We start from the raw sequence: 13,611 nt of genomic DNA on the forward strand, positions 1-13,611 counted from the left end.
AATCCAGTCAATCTGAAAAACCAACTTTTAAACATGTTTGCAGTGAGTAAACGTAAAAGCATGTATCCAAAAATACTCTCTCTAATGCTGCTCCAACTTCCAAGAGCCAAGAGGAAAGCTGAGCTATGGAGAGAGAGTTTGCTCTCTTTCGCGTATCCACCGAGAATGAGAATTTACTGCTTTGTCCTTCACTCTAATCCTGTGTTAGATGACAAGAAAATCTAGGCCATGTGCATCTAGAATACTAAAAACAGATGATTGTGATACGTATCCTGTCTCTTACACAGTGATGTTAATATTGCACCTTCTAGGTACTGTATGTACAGGGTTTGGCAAGATTATCTCGTGTCAAAATTTTGTGATCTTGTGCATGAAGCTGATTTGAGTATATGGATGGGTCTTTGAGGACTAAATGCCCTCCAGGCTAAACACATCAATGCTCACTGTTCAGAGCAGGATCCAACAGGGATCTTCAACACAAATGCCACTGCCTTTTATAAGGAATTTATTCTGTTTACATGTGTGGTGGCGGGGTGTGGTTAGCTCAGCTGCAGGGGGTAGAGAGTGGGGGGGGAGTGGTTCAGGGAACGGTGCCGGGCAGGTGTAATGAGCACAGCTGAGCCAAATAGGGACTGATGAGCTCTCCCCTATAAAGGGAGCAGGGAGAAGGAGGCTGAGGGGAAGCGGTTGCACAGGGACATTGGTGTATGGGCCGGGCAAATAAAGGCAGTTTACACCCGAACGTACGACTGAGCGTGACATCTGTGTCCAGGAGAGACCCCGGTAGCACCAACCTTGCTACAGTATATAATTCCCAGAGCAGCTGGTTATATAGTAAGTATAGAGCTGCAGGGAGAGATAGTTCTTTCCCAGCCCGATAATCTGCCCGTGTACAGGCGAGTCCCTCTCCTCTCATAGTACGGGGCATAAAAATCCCACTCTGTCCGTGTCCTACGAAGTAAATAGGAGTGCTTCCTTCGACTCGTTCAACTGAGGCGAGACACTACAGGCAGGTGGCACAAAAAAACAAACAAAAAAAATTATTTGCAATTTACGTTAATGTTAGGGCCCCTTAACTGAGACCTGTGGAAACGACACTACAACTAGGCAGCATTTCCCAAACCTAAATTACATTTGTCTGTCACTGCTACCAAAAATCAGTCAGGCAATGAGTGTACACAATCATCATCAACAATTGGAATCACTTTCTTTAATGCAGCATTCAATCCCCCCAGTGTGGCAAAACATCAAACACATTCTTCTTACACGTCTTGTGTGTATCCATGAGAGATCATGAAGGATCGATTTTTAATTCACAAAACTTCTTCCATGCTGATAGCCATATTTCTTCTTTGCAGTAGTTCACCGCGAAACTAAATTTTAGAAGATTACAGTCAAGTGTGTTGACAGAAACTGTTTTGAGCTCATAGCAGTAAAGAATTAACTCCCCACTAATGTCTACAATATTCATCGTTTCTAAGAAAATGCAAACTACAAATAGTGTACAGTCAGACAAATAATTGCTTCTTTATATAACTCATACTGGCGTTCAAAAAGAAGCAAGCAGAGGAAGGGGAGGGGTTTCAGCTTTAAGAATTTTCTCTCTAAAAATAAATGTTACATTACTGCTTCTTTCCCCTTCAAGCAGTCTTACCTCTTCACTCTTCCCTACAGAGCCAGGGAATTTAAACATCATCCAGATGTGACCAAGAAAACAATAGAATAACTGAGGCTTGGGATTTTTTTATAACAAGAATAATCGATTTTAGTAGTCATGTGTAGCGCAGCCATGTCGAGCGCATTCCTGCAAACGGCAATGTCACTTTCGGTTTTCAAATGTCACTGCTATTGTGGCAATATAAGTCACACGCATGGCTGTCTTGCTCGTCAGTATAAGTTCCTGTCTAGCCAGCCTCGAAGGTGGAAGGAAGGCATGGGCTATGTACAAGAAGTCTCACTATGTTGGAACTTGTTCAGAAACCACACAAAAGGAGACAATATGGCCACAACAGTATATGTGAGTAGTTCCAATCCTTTCAATAACATCTAGGGCATTTTGTTCATGGGGCTTGTCTGGCTCAAGTAAATATTCTGAGGTCATGTTCCAATAATCAATATCTAAAAAATAAAAAAAATAATCAAAGTCCACAAGAAAAGTCCAATGAACTTCTGTTCTAGTACAATAGGTCAGTGGTTTCAGGGGTTAAACAACCTCCCATACAAATAATTGTATTGAGTCAGTCTATGGCATTTTGATCTTGATATGTGCTACAGCAGAACTCTTTGCATACAACGCAGTTCTGGCAGTGCAGACAAGTAATTTACTGCACGTGCTGGATATTGCACTTCAGCGTAGTGGATCCCTTCTATTGGCATTAGTTTGGTTTTTTTTAAAGTGCTTTTGTGTCAAAACTTAATTTAGATAAGAGTGTACCAAATGTACAAAATAGTTTGTGTGGGATCTAAAACAGCAGTCTTGCTAATGTATATTTAGGTGGTTGAGATTAGGTTTTAGTCCCTGTCTCACGTTTCACTGTTGCCATGTAAACAACTAAAATAAAATGGTTAAAGGGTGTCAGCACACTGGTTTTCAATTACCAAAGAAAACAGCAACATGACAACTGAAACGACCCAGATAATTAGAGTGAAAAGCTTCAGTTGGCACTGTGTTTCAGTTAAATGTTGATTATGGTTTCTTAATAGTCCTTTTTCTTTGAACAGTTTTCTAGCCTTACCCTGTTGATAATTTAAATTAAAAGGCAGACAATCTCTAGCAAATTTGATCTTTAATAGTTAGATGCTGCCACCGTCTCCATTTATCTCATTGGTGTTCCTTTAAAAACAAAACGATTTTCTACCAAGGACTATGTGGATTCAGACTTTTCTCCCACAAGAGCTGTGTAGTCTGAGATACTGCATATCAAGGTATGCCATAAAAAGACAGAATACATAACAAAAGGCATTGAGGTCATAAGATGATTGCCATGTGTCAAGTGAGAAATCCCAAGTATTTCCAGAGTTTGTCCCACTCAGAGCAAAGAGACACAAAAACCACGAGATCACCAGTCAACTGAGGGAGTGGTTGTCACTGCAACACACATTTCCTTTTTTTTCCTGATAGTTAACAAAAAATAACACTGAATGACCAAAAGTATTTCCATATGCATGTATAAAACATGCATGCCTCTGTCCATCCACACACACATACCCTGCATTGTTACTGACTGCTGTGAGAGCCTTCACACCAGTCTTCAGCAAACTGTTGATTAGATTCTCTGGTATACCACATAATCCAAAGCCTGGGTAGGAACACACAAAAAAAGCAAAGTCATGCATAATAAACCACAAAAACAATGGAAGCAATAAAGTGATCTCTGCATGAAAGGTGACCTTTGCAAATTTAATGGTGGAACTTTGACCTTGTAGATTAGGGACAAGGCAGATTTGTGCACGAAATAAAAACAAAATAAAAAAGGATGATCTTTTCAACTGTGGCAAATTACACAGGAAAACATAAATCCACTAACCTTCAATTAAGCCCAAGGTATTTCTAGTCAACATTTAAAATATCACACTAGCTGTTTTCTGTATGCGTGTGTTTTTCCCACAGAGGTGTGACACAATGGAAAATGTTTGATAGTGTCACTCTCGAGGCGACTATAAATAAGAGCTGCGGAATTTGCGCGCGCTCAAGTATGTGGATGGGGCATCAAGCAGCTTAGCAAACACAGCCCAAGCTCACTTTGCTGTAGCCATTGCACCACCCTACAATCTTTGGTGCATGTTTGTCAAAGCGCTGCATGTATATTACCTCCCACCAGAATGGTAGCTCCATTCGGGATATCTTTTACTGCCTCTGTAGGATCAGAGTAGAACTGTGAACTTCTCTGGCTGGACGTGGAAAAGTAGCAGCCACAGGTCTGTAGAAAGCAGAACAGAAAACATGAAACATGTCCAAAAGCATACAATACTTACTAAATGGACAGTTGCCTCCGAGCAGCTAGTATGTTTGTACAGTTTAAATAGTTGATCCGGTTTATTCTGTGGAGGAAGGGGAAGATCAACAAAACGGCTGAAAAGAATCCTACAACAAAAGGAGAAGAGATTTAGGGAAGCCCGCGGCCAAGAGTCCCAAAACCAACAGTTCGCTGAGCACTCTAATTTAAAACCAATTTAAACTACCAGATCTTTTTTTATTATTATTATTATTATTATTATTATTATTATACTGCAAGACAATGTTCTGTTTTGCTGTAGTTCATATCCCAGACAGACACTAGGTTACAAAGAACAGCAATCACGAGGGACTGTTCAAATCGTAGATAACACACTTGATGTATGCAATAATTCTGCATGACATTTATTCATGATGGGAATACGGAGTTTAAATATACATCTATGATGGCCCAAGGTAGATTCTGCAATCTTTTTGCCGCATGTCAAATAGTGCGTTTTGAATCACTGCTCCGCTGAATTATGAGCTAAAAATAATCTGAAAAATTGGCAACGGTTTGTAATGTGTTTGAATCGAGGATCCGCGGCGGGTTACGTGGCCAGCAGGTTGAGGTCAGTCCGCTATATCATCAACAACGCGTGAAGACGGATCATTTACCTCGTTTTATTCTATTCAGAAACGTTTAACAAGAGAGAGAGAGAGAAAGAGAAAATATATATATATATCCATGACATTATGACATTTGAATCTTTCCCTATGTATTGACAGCAACCTCATTTCAACCTTCCTATACCGCGTTAACGTCGCATCTTAAAATACAGACCTCGCTCAATCGTTGGCTCGCGAAGTTCAATTTGGCACGGCGGTGACCTGGGAGGGTCTTGAAGAGTCCTCTCTCCGCTCTGCAGAAAGCTTTGATGGCCGCCATGTTTCCGGAGGCGCAGACGGGAAAGATGAGCCCCGCGTGAAAGCTTGCGGGTCGGACGCACCGTCGGATGAGGCAGGCAGGCTGAAACTGTGTCAAACCGCGGCGAGCAAGCGACGCTCAGCTCAGCGCCACGATGACATCCGCTGGCGTCTCGATGGGATGGACCAGCGACCGAAGAGGCTCGGCTCGCTTCATTTAAATTTAACCCTCTCACCGCCACGTCACTACTTTATAAAAAAAAAAAAAAAAAAAAAATTAAATTAAATTTTAAAAAAAATACCCGGCGTTACATCAAAGGTGATGTAACGTCAACATCATTTTTAAAATGATGGCAGTAAGTAATTAACGGAGATTACGCACGTTTATGATTTACTCAATTAGCCCGTGCGCGCGCACACACACACACACACACACACACGACGAAACAGAAGTGTCACGCTATGAGCACGTGAGTAATCCCTGGCTCACGTGACGAACACTTTTAGTCATGGCCGACGACTACAGGCGACAAGGGTTCGAGTTGGAGAGAAGGATATTCGAGTTAGACATCAAGTGTTCAAGTCTCAGAGCTGAAAAGCAAGGTACCGACGAGACGTTTCGTGTTTTATGCGCGTCTCGCGGCCGCCGTTGGCACCCCGCGTACGCGGCTGACATTATTTCTTAGTTTATTAGCCCGACTTAGCCGGCGAGCTAATTCAACGTTACCCCCGCCGTACGTAATCTCGCAACCATAACAACAGCTGCCGTCGGAATCGTTTCCTTTTTTGAATAACAACACCTGGTCGTCACAGGTAACCGGCAGACGGCGTCGTGTTTGCTCCGCAGCGTTTACTCGCCGAGTGACGATTGTTGTTGTTGTTGTTGTTGTTGTTTTTTTAATGAATGGGGTTTTCAAGATAACGGCTAACGTACGTTTGCTAACGTTAGCTTAAAAAAAAAAAATCGTTGTTGTTGACAAACCTTGAACTGGGCTGTGAAACGTGACACACGGATCAAAACTAACGACCTAACCATGTTGCCGTAATTATATATTGAATTGTAAACGTTTACCTTTTTTTTTTTTTTTTAATTATTTGACTTTGAAGCTTAAAATCAAACTCTTGAAAATATTAGTGCAAATGTCTTGTCACGACTTGTCTGCTGGGTGATCGCGTAGTTTACTTTGCTTTTGATATTAAATCATTTAAATTAAAAAAAAAAAAACCTGTCGGGTCGTTGAGTATAAACATCGTGTGACACTGAGAGGCGTCAATCGTCAACAACAGCGCCGTGAAACGTGTGACGTTGAATACCCGCTGTTGTTGAGTGTAAACAAGTAATTGGTCGTGTGTTGACATTTCATTCTCTCGCAGATGACGACTATTTACAGAATGCGTCTGCCATACTAGACAAGTTGAAAAGCTTTTACAGACAAGGAGGGGAGAGCAGCAACCTTTCCAAGCTGCTTCAGGATTACACGCAGGTACTTCATTACAGTCATGATCATATTTATTAGTGATTAATGTGTGATCCGTTTTCGACGTAATTATTAAGTTTATGAAGCCCCCAAAAGTCTTGCAAAGTTTTCAACAATTCTACTTAAATCTGAACAAAATTGGCTCTTTTTTTTTCTTCTTCTTCTTCTTCTTTTTTTTTTTGCTCCTATAAATGTCAAACCTGCAGAGGCCCCCTTAAATTTCTTTGAGTTCAAAATCCTAACCTTTATGGAAGTATCGTGGATTTAGGAGTGACAACGTATGTCCCAGCTGTGAAACTAGATACTTGACTCGGTACCGATCCTTATGAGGTGGTCAGATCGAGGAAAAGTAATACCAGCGATGTCCTGGAGGAAGTCGTAAGTTCTAGTGTATGTTCACCAAATTGGTTAAGGCGACCTTGGGATGCTTTCCATTCTGATTATTATGCCTCCACCGCTCCTCGGCCCGTAACCTGGATGCTCCAATCCCTTGAATGCATCTCGGAGGAGATGATGATGATGATGATGATGATGATGATGAGAGGTTCCTGGGGAAACTTGGAGCAAAGATCTGTGGATGTATCCTATGGAGAACTTTTTTTTTTTTTTTTTTTTTTAAACCTAACAGCTACACCCTTTGGACTTAAATTTAAAAAAAAAAATGTATTGGTCAGCTGATCTGATGGGGCAATTCTCACATCTCTTCCTGGCATCTCTCAACAAAAAAAAGGAAAGCAGCACAGGTGATGGGCGGTGGTCTAAACCTTGACTGAAAGGGTTCGGTACGGTTGTTAGTTTCAAGTTACCTGTAATCAAGCAACAGGGTGCTACTGAATACCAATAGCCTTTTGAGAAGTTAATTAGATGCTTGTACAGACACCTCAACCTAAAGTTGCTGTTGTTGTTGTTGTTGTTGTTGTTTTTTTAAGAAGTTTAATAAATTGTTTAGCGTAAGCTAAAACTGTAGCTACCAATTTCCGGCAGTTACATCATCAGTTTAATCCCTGATTTGGTCTTAACCTAGAAATGAAGAGCTCACTAAAGTCATTCAGTGAGTGGCGGGAGTTCATTGTTTCTGACCACTTTAAACAGATTATGCGTGTGGCTCTGCATTTGTTTGTTATCGTTTAGGTGATTCTAGACATCACCTTTTATGAAGAGAATAAGCTGGTGGACCAGGAGTTTCCCGAGGACTGTTCACCTTTCAAAATCCAGCAGCTGCTGCAAGACCTGACCGAGCCGGAAGTTTTGGCGGCAAGGCTAGCACCGGCACAAGAGGTATGCACGTGTGCCGATGTCTCGCTCTACTGTACCCTGCTGATGAAAGTCCCTGACATCAAATCGGGACATCACATCGTTTGTCATTTGGTAGCTAGTTCAATATAACTATTATTAAACATAGTTGACTGTATGAGGGGAAAAACGTGATGGAATAAAAGAGATATAAATGCTATCGGCACCATTCAAATTGTTTCATACCCTGTCTGTCTAGTGTTTTTCCGTCTTGGTTGATTATGTAGTATTCCCAGTAAGAGGTCTATTCCATTTTAATTTTTTTCATTGGTTTATGGTTTCACAACACACACTTGAACAGGTACTGTATACTTCCATGAGATGGAGGCGCCATGTCATTGTGTGACAGTACTAATCGTTTTATGTCGTAGGTGCAATCCGTGTTGGGCCTAGAGCTGTTAGAATGCCTCTACTGGAGACGTGGAGCTCTGCTGTACATGTACTGCCACACCCTTCATCAACGAAAACAGTGGATCAAGAAAAACAAGGACACATTCCTTAAGGTACCACAATGTGCAAAAGATCTAAGCACATTTATTACACATTTATATATGAACAGTTAGGTTGGCCTGACTAATTCTGCCAAAAAATATTACTCTTGTTTTTGAAATATATGAAGTATAGTTTACAGTGTTTCTTGTTGGCATATACTGAATCTAATGCACACACACACACACCCCCAGTGTATTCAGGAAGGCGTGCGCTACCTGATGCGGATGCTGCAGGTGAGAAACTCTGTGAAGCTCAACGATGGGGTGGTGCTCCATGACACCGCTACTGCAAGTATCCTGTCTGAAGGTAAACACGTTGTAGGTCACGTTTGAACAACTAAAACCTATTGTGCTGCTTCTATTTCATCATACTGACCACCTGCTTATGTTTTTGGGTAGGCATCTTCTCAGACACTCACCTGTTGACGATGATGTACATCGGGGAAATGTGTTTCTGGGCAGTGAAGTACGAGGACTGCAGCGCTGACACGATGGACCGCAAAGAAGATCGCCTCCAGTTTCGGGACATTGGCACACAGATCCTCAACAAATACGTGCTTGCCTGTGAGGGCCCCCTGCAGGGCCAGGGCTGGAACACAGAGAATGCCAAGGAGATCCTTAGTATTTTACAGTGAACCCAACTGCTCCTCTGTTGAAGTTGCCCTCAGGCACAGATCTAAGTTCAGTATTGAAATGTGTCAATCCCAAATAAAAATGCAACCCATCAGATGGGGTGTACTGTTGTCGAAGGTTGAGGGGAGGCACAGGAAGAAGGTTTATGTGAAGAAAATAATTTTTGGATCAGTGTCTACAGGCAAACTAATCCTATGCCAAACAGCCCAGGCCAAAGCAGGTGAATGAGAGATTAGAAAGTATAAAACAGGAGGTGTAAAAGGGGGCTGCACAGGAGGCTGCTGAATAATTATTTGCCCTATCCTGCTGAAAAAGCAGTTATCATCGTGATTCCAGACTGTTGACTGGGGCACTTGTTTTGCTCTAAGAATGTGTTATAATAACATTAATATTACTATAAAGAGGACATTAATAAAACAAAATTGACCTTTTTTTTTTCATTTTTAAGATTGTTACAAGTTTAAAGATAATCCAGCTGGAAATGAGACATTGCACAGTTAACGTTTTATTTATTGTTTTGTTGCCATTTTGTTGTGCTTTTAATATATTATAATAGCATATACATTATATATGTATGTGTGTATAAAACATACACACACAAAAGGCAAAGAAAGGTGTTAAAAAAAATTGTTTGGCAATGATGTAGTCACGACCAATTTGAAGTATGTTCAGGTTTGTTCATACCAGCTTTGTAATGCGCCACTTTTTTTCTCCCATCTATTTGCAAGTTTCATTTTTCAGCCACTTGGATAACATTGATAGTGTAACTATTACTATAGAATCTGTGTTGTTTGGACAAAAATCATTTTCTGTTTTTTATGTCCTCGCTGACAATAAACACGTGCTTTGTTTTAAAAAAAAAACAAAAAAAAACAAACAACCTCGATTGCATCACAACTCCCTCTGATATCAAAGTTGAGCTTCGTAATGCTGTAGAATTACATTACCCACAATGCTCTTCTCCTGCCACTAATAAGGAAGTGCATGAGACGGGTAGAGACGTCAAATTCGTTGGTATCGCTTCCTTGGTTCACCGTGCTGGGTTTTTTTTTTTTTACTAGGTGTTTAGATCTTTAGATATTATTACATATATATATATATATATATAAAGTCATGGCAGAAAAGATCCAGCAGCTCGAGTCGGTGGTGATCCGGAGCCTCAGGCAGTTCAGAGACCGATATTTTCCAGATAAAGTTGTCAAAGATGACCTGACGTCTGTTGTGGATCCTGGAAAAGAAGAACTACAATTGGGACTTTTGGACAGTTTACCGGTAAGGCATTGACGACTTATTCATCGGAGTGTTTGATTACATATTCTGTTACTGGTCACCACATCACCAGACATGATCAAAAACATTAAAAAAAAAATATATATATATATATATATATACACATTATGTGTTCGGGTTTTTTCATAGAAACAAAATAATGAACATCTCCTTCCTCGCGAAGGTGGATGTTCAGTTCCTGATCATGACCTTTCTGTCCCCTGTGGATATCTGCTGCTTGGGGGCCACCAGCCAGTACTGGAGGGCCATGGTTAGAGATCCACTACTGTGGAGATACTTCCTGCTGCGGGACATGCCACACTGGCCCTCCATTGATCATTTGACTATGCCCCATCTGGAGCTGCTGGACGAGCCCCTCATCAGAGAGGACGTGAGCCTGGAGGACAGAGAGGAAGGAGAAGAGATAGGGATGAAGCTGAAATTCGACTACATGTCAGAGTGGGTGCTGTTGTCCTTCATCAAGGTCAACTGGTAACAATTGTCGACAGAGGTTTTTGAGCACTGTTTTTGTTTCAACAGATACTTGAAAGGCTGCCCATCCTGCAGACAGCAATGGCTTCCTTCCCGGCCAGCATATGAGGTCGTGACCTCCTTTTTTCAGGCCCTCGTGCCCTCATCAGAGCCGCGGTTTGCCATGTTTGGCCCTGGCATGGAGCAGCTGGATGTCTCTTTAGTCACAAGGCTCATGTATGCCCCAGATGTGCTTCCCGTGTCAGAAACTCCACACAGGCAGATAAATGGTGAGATAACAAAGGCATTTGTTGTTCACAACGTCTGATCAGCTTCTCCTGGTCTTTTCCTCATCAGCTACAACAGAGTGATTAAACACTAATACCTCTAAATCAGCTGCTTCTTCATCAGAAGCTGATGAAAACACAATTATGATTACATTTATGCATCTTAGTCAGTCATAGATTAAGACAAGAGAATGGAAAAAAGCAATTATCTTACTTGAAATACATGATTTTAGTTTGATTTAATTTATAGACCACTAGGCGTCAGTGTTGGCCCACTATCTCACACTTTGCTTACAGCCGAGATGCCCAAAAAAGGAACCAAAACTAATGTCAACCTTTTCTTTTTTTATTCCAGGCATTGGCTCAGGGATCAGTTACATGTTCAACAACCAGCATAAATTTAATATCCTGACACTGTATTCAACCAATAAGTAAGCACGTTGCATTTGAAGTTACCGTATGAGTTGCCATTGTTTGTGATCCTTTTCTGAATATTGTTGTGAATACAGCTACAGTCATTAAACTTTGTTTGATTTGTGTATGCAGGACAGAGAGGGAAAGAGCCAGAGTGCAGCAGCAGAGTGTCGGTAATAAACTCTTTACTTTTGAAGGAACCGATGACTCAGGTCACCCAGTGTACAGCCCTGCTCCTCAGGTCCAGCAAGTGTGCCAGGTGGTGGATGGTTTTATCTTTGTAGCCAACGCAGAACCTGGAAGAGGTGAGACTAGCAGATCATATGGTACTACCGTGTCACATCATGCATGCTGGTTTTCAATCCACCAGTACAGAACATGTGCATGAAAAGTTGTGTCACCAGTAGGTGACGGGACGTCCGAGGTGGCCCAGATTCGATCTGTGCTAAACTGTGCTCGGGGTTCCGCGTCCAGGCCTCTGCTGGTGCTTTCCTGTGTCTCCAGAGAACAACCAGAAGTAAACAGTGCAGACAGAGTCAGCGCTAGGTGTCGAAGTCCCTGTGTTGACGTGGCAAAGAGACTCGGCCTACCTCAGCTGTCTAATCCCTGGATGGTAACTGCTTGTTATTCGAGCAGCTTTTTACATCGATTAAAGTGTCTGCCTGTAGAGATATTCAGCCAGTCTTTCTCTTTTATTATCAGGTGCAGGATACAGTGGCAGAATCCCTGTCAGGCCTTCTGGATGGCATTTCCTGGTTGCTGAGATGTTCTGGAGTCAAACCCTATGGTAGCTAGTTCCCTTACTCCTGCTGCTGCCAGATGAATTAAACCCACAGACCTCATTAGTACGTCATCCCATACACACTACGGCCTTTCCTGTGTACCCTGTGTACTGTGTCTCTCAGCACTGGAGCCCTGCCCATGGAAATGAATGAAGGGATAACAACTATTATTAATGTAGGAGAGCCAACAGAGACCCTGTTATTATTTACTAAAAGGTTCCAAATGACGGAAATATAAAGTAGGATAGTAGGTCATACAAACGCCTGGGAGCCTTACAGTAACGCCACTACTTTTTTATGGCTAGAGGAAAACAGTCGTCTCAAAACATATGCTTCTTTAGTTATAATGCCTATGCCTATGAGCTTCGAACTAGTCAGGTGGGACAAACGGTTTAAAACAGGATAGAGACCGTGCATTTTTTAGATATTTTTATGACATTTTCTGTGTCTATGAGGGTCATAATTTCATTACACAAAAGATGACTTAAAGGTATTTTTTGTTTGACTTGTGACCCCAATATTTCACAGTTAAGATTGTGTGCCAGCAAAACTCCCTGGAAAAAGTCTGCATATGTAACTTTCAGACAAAACACAGTGCCTTCTGATCAATGCACACATACACTGCACACTTTTAGAGCTAAGCTATTATACAAGCAATTTCATTTATATACCTTTTTTTTTTAATAATATTTTTGCAATGAAGAAATGTGGCCTAATGGTGAATTAATAGTTAATATTTAATAATTGTATTAATTAATTTTTATTTATTTTTTTGCATCTTTGCACAAATACTTCTTTCTACAAACGGGTTCAGAGTTGCCAATTTTTCATGTGGTTAATGTGTCACCCTTTCAAATGTCTATTAAATAATCACTAAACTGCTTTAAAATAATTCTTCTCTCTGTCTAATGCAGATGTCTTTTATAAAAGTCATGTGAGCAGTGGAAACTTGTTGTTTTTCTTTTCTATTTAGTTATTTCATCCCAATCCTTTAGATCAGCCCTGGCATGTAAAGTTGAGTCCTCATCTGTAATATCAGCAAACATGAGAGAATATCCCATTTTAGCCACCAGGGAGCGCTATTAGTACTTGTGTGATTCAGTGCTTCAGTGATTCCTCTCTTTTAAATTTTAAGCATCTTGAACGTTGCTTGCTAAACATATTAGATATACAAATTCTTGGAAACTAACAGTAAATTATATTTTCAATGATAAACACATAACAAAATACAACCAAATCTTAATTGCATATTGTAATACTGTACAAAGACGCAACCTGATTTATCAGAAATAATGTGCAAACTAGCTTTGAAATAACCCGAGCAGGTGTATGGATTTCTACATCATAAAGTCTATTACAAATCCTTGTTTCACAGACCATTTCACAATATAATCCTTCACTGAATGACATCAGCACATACAGTATAGATCTTGTAAAGACTACAAAATATAATCTGCAGTGACAAAATCGAGGTTTATATTCACATGGCTTGATTTCCACCTTCTGATTCATTTTTCATGAAGATAATAACAACTCTGTTCGTGTCTACTTTTCTAAAGCTGAGTTCCAGCCCAATTGCAGCACTTAAATCATCACATCTCTCCATTAAAGTATTTAAGATGTGTTGGTCCT

At 40.8% G+C, this 13,611-nt stretch overlaps 3 protein-coding genes across 7 annotated transcripts in view; 2 read left to right on the forward strand and 1 right to left on the reverse strand.

The window, feature by feature from the left end:
- The window catches only part of oxct1a (3-oxoacid CoA transferase 1a), a 43,956-nt gene extending 38,971 nt beyond the window's left edge, over window positions 1-4,985 (reverse strand). For 2 of the 3 annotated variants that reach the window (XM_069699561.1, XM_069699564.1), the window contains exons 1-3: window positions 4,779-4,985; window positions 3,812-3,920; window positions 3,209-3,299 (exon numbers count right to left, since the gene is read on the reverse strand). In XM_069699561.1, coding sequence (XP_069555662.1) covers window positions 3,209-3,299; window positions 3,812-3,920; window positions 4,779-4,883 — 305 coding nt within the window. In that variant the 5' untranslated portion in view covers window positions 4,884-4,985. Of the gene's footprint in view, window positions 1-3,208; window positions 3,300-3,811; window positions 3,921-4,778 lie in introns of those variants that run through there. The other variant, XM_069699565.1, reaches the window with a different exon arrangement.
- Window positions 4,986-5,320: 335 nt separating this feature from the next.
- On the forward strand, window positions 5,321-8,848 carry rimoc1 (rab7a interacting mon1-ccz1 complex subunit 1). Its single transcript, XM_069699569.1, has 6 exons — window positions 5,321-5,464; window positions 6,236-6,345; window positions 7,471-7,617; window positions 8,004-8,135; window positions 8,316-8,430; window positions 8,523-8,848. The coding sequence occupies exons 1-6, from the start codon at window positions 5,371-5,373 to the stop codon at window positions 8,756-8,758; spliced, it is 834 nt and encodes a 277-aa protein (XP_069555670.1). The 5' UTR covers window positions 5,321-5,370; the 3' UTR covers window positions 8,759-8,848.
- A 95-nt stretch (window positions 8,849-8,943) lies between these two features.
- Window positions 8,944-12,943, forward strand: fbxo4 (F-box protein 4). 3 transcript variants are annotated; one of them, XM_069699566.1, is made up of 7 exons: window positions 8,944-10,028; window positions 10,210-10,484; window positions 10,566-10,786; window positions 11,139-11,214; window positions 11,330-11,502; window positions 11,602-11,810; window positions 11,900-12,943. In XM_069699566.1, the coding sequence occupies exons 1-7, from the start codon at window positions 9,870-9,872 to the stop codon at window positions 11,990-11,992; spliced, it is 1,206 nt and encodes a 401-aa protein (XP_069555667.1). In that variant the 5' UTR covers window positions 8,944-9,869; the 3' UTR covers window positions 11,993-12,943. The 3 variants fall into 3 exon arrangements, with proteins under 3 accessions (XP_069555667.1, XP_069555668.1, XP_069555669.1); XM_069699567.1 differs by having other exon boundaries at window positions 11,605-11,810; XM_069699568.1 differs by having other exon boundaries at window positions 9,939-10,028; window positions 10,278-10,484; window positions 11,900-12,942.
- Window positions 12,944-13,611: the final 668 nt, after the last annotated feature.

This window comes from Brachyistius frenatus, unplaced genomic scaffold (genome assembly GCF_029030835.1).
Source record: "Brachyistius frenatus isolate BFR_SWC_R1_liver_20210118 unplaced genomic scaffold, ASM2903083v1 Contig_30, whole genome shotgun sequence".
In the NCBI taxonomy this organism is placed as follows: Eukaryota; Metazoa; Chordata; class Actinopteri; family Embiotocidae; genus Brachyistius; species Brachyistius frenatus.

Excerpts from the sequence above, each read along its gene's own strand:
- rimoc1 (XM_069699569.1), top strand. The coding sequence starts at position 5,371 with ATGGCCGACGACTACAGGCGACAAGGGTTCGAGTTGGAGAGAAGGATA. Across the intron at positions 6,346-7,470 it reads TGCTTCAGGATTACACGCAG|GTGATTCTAGACATCACCTT; the intron begins GTACTTCATTAC and ends GTTATCGTTTAG. Across the intron at positions 7,618-8,003 it reads GGCTAGCACCGGCACAAGAG|GTGCAATCCGTGTTGGGCCT; the intron begins GTATGCACGTGT and ends TTTATGTCGTAG.
- fbxo4 (XM_069699566.1), top strand. The coding sequence starts at position 9,870 with ATGGCAGAAAAGATCCAGCAGCTCGAGTCGGTGGTGATCCGGAGCCTC. Across the intron at positions 10,787-11,138 it reads TCCACACAGGCAGATAAATG|GCATTGGCTCAGGGATCAGT; the intron begins GTGAGATAACAA and ends TTTTTATTCCAG. Across the intron at positions 11,811-11,899 it reads AGCTGTCTAATCCCTGGATG|GTGCAGGATACAGTGGCAGA; the intron begins GTAACTGCTTGT and ends TTTTATTATCAG.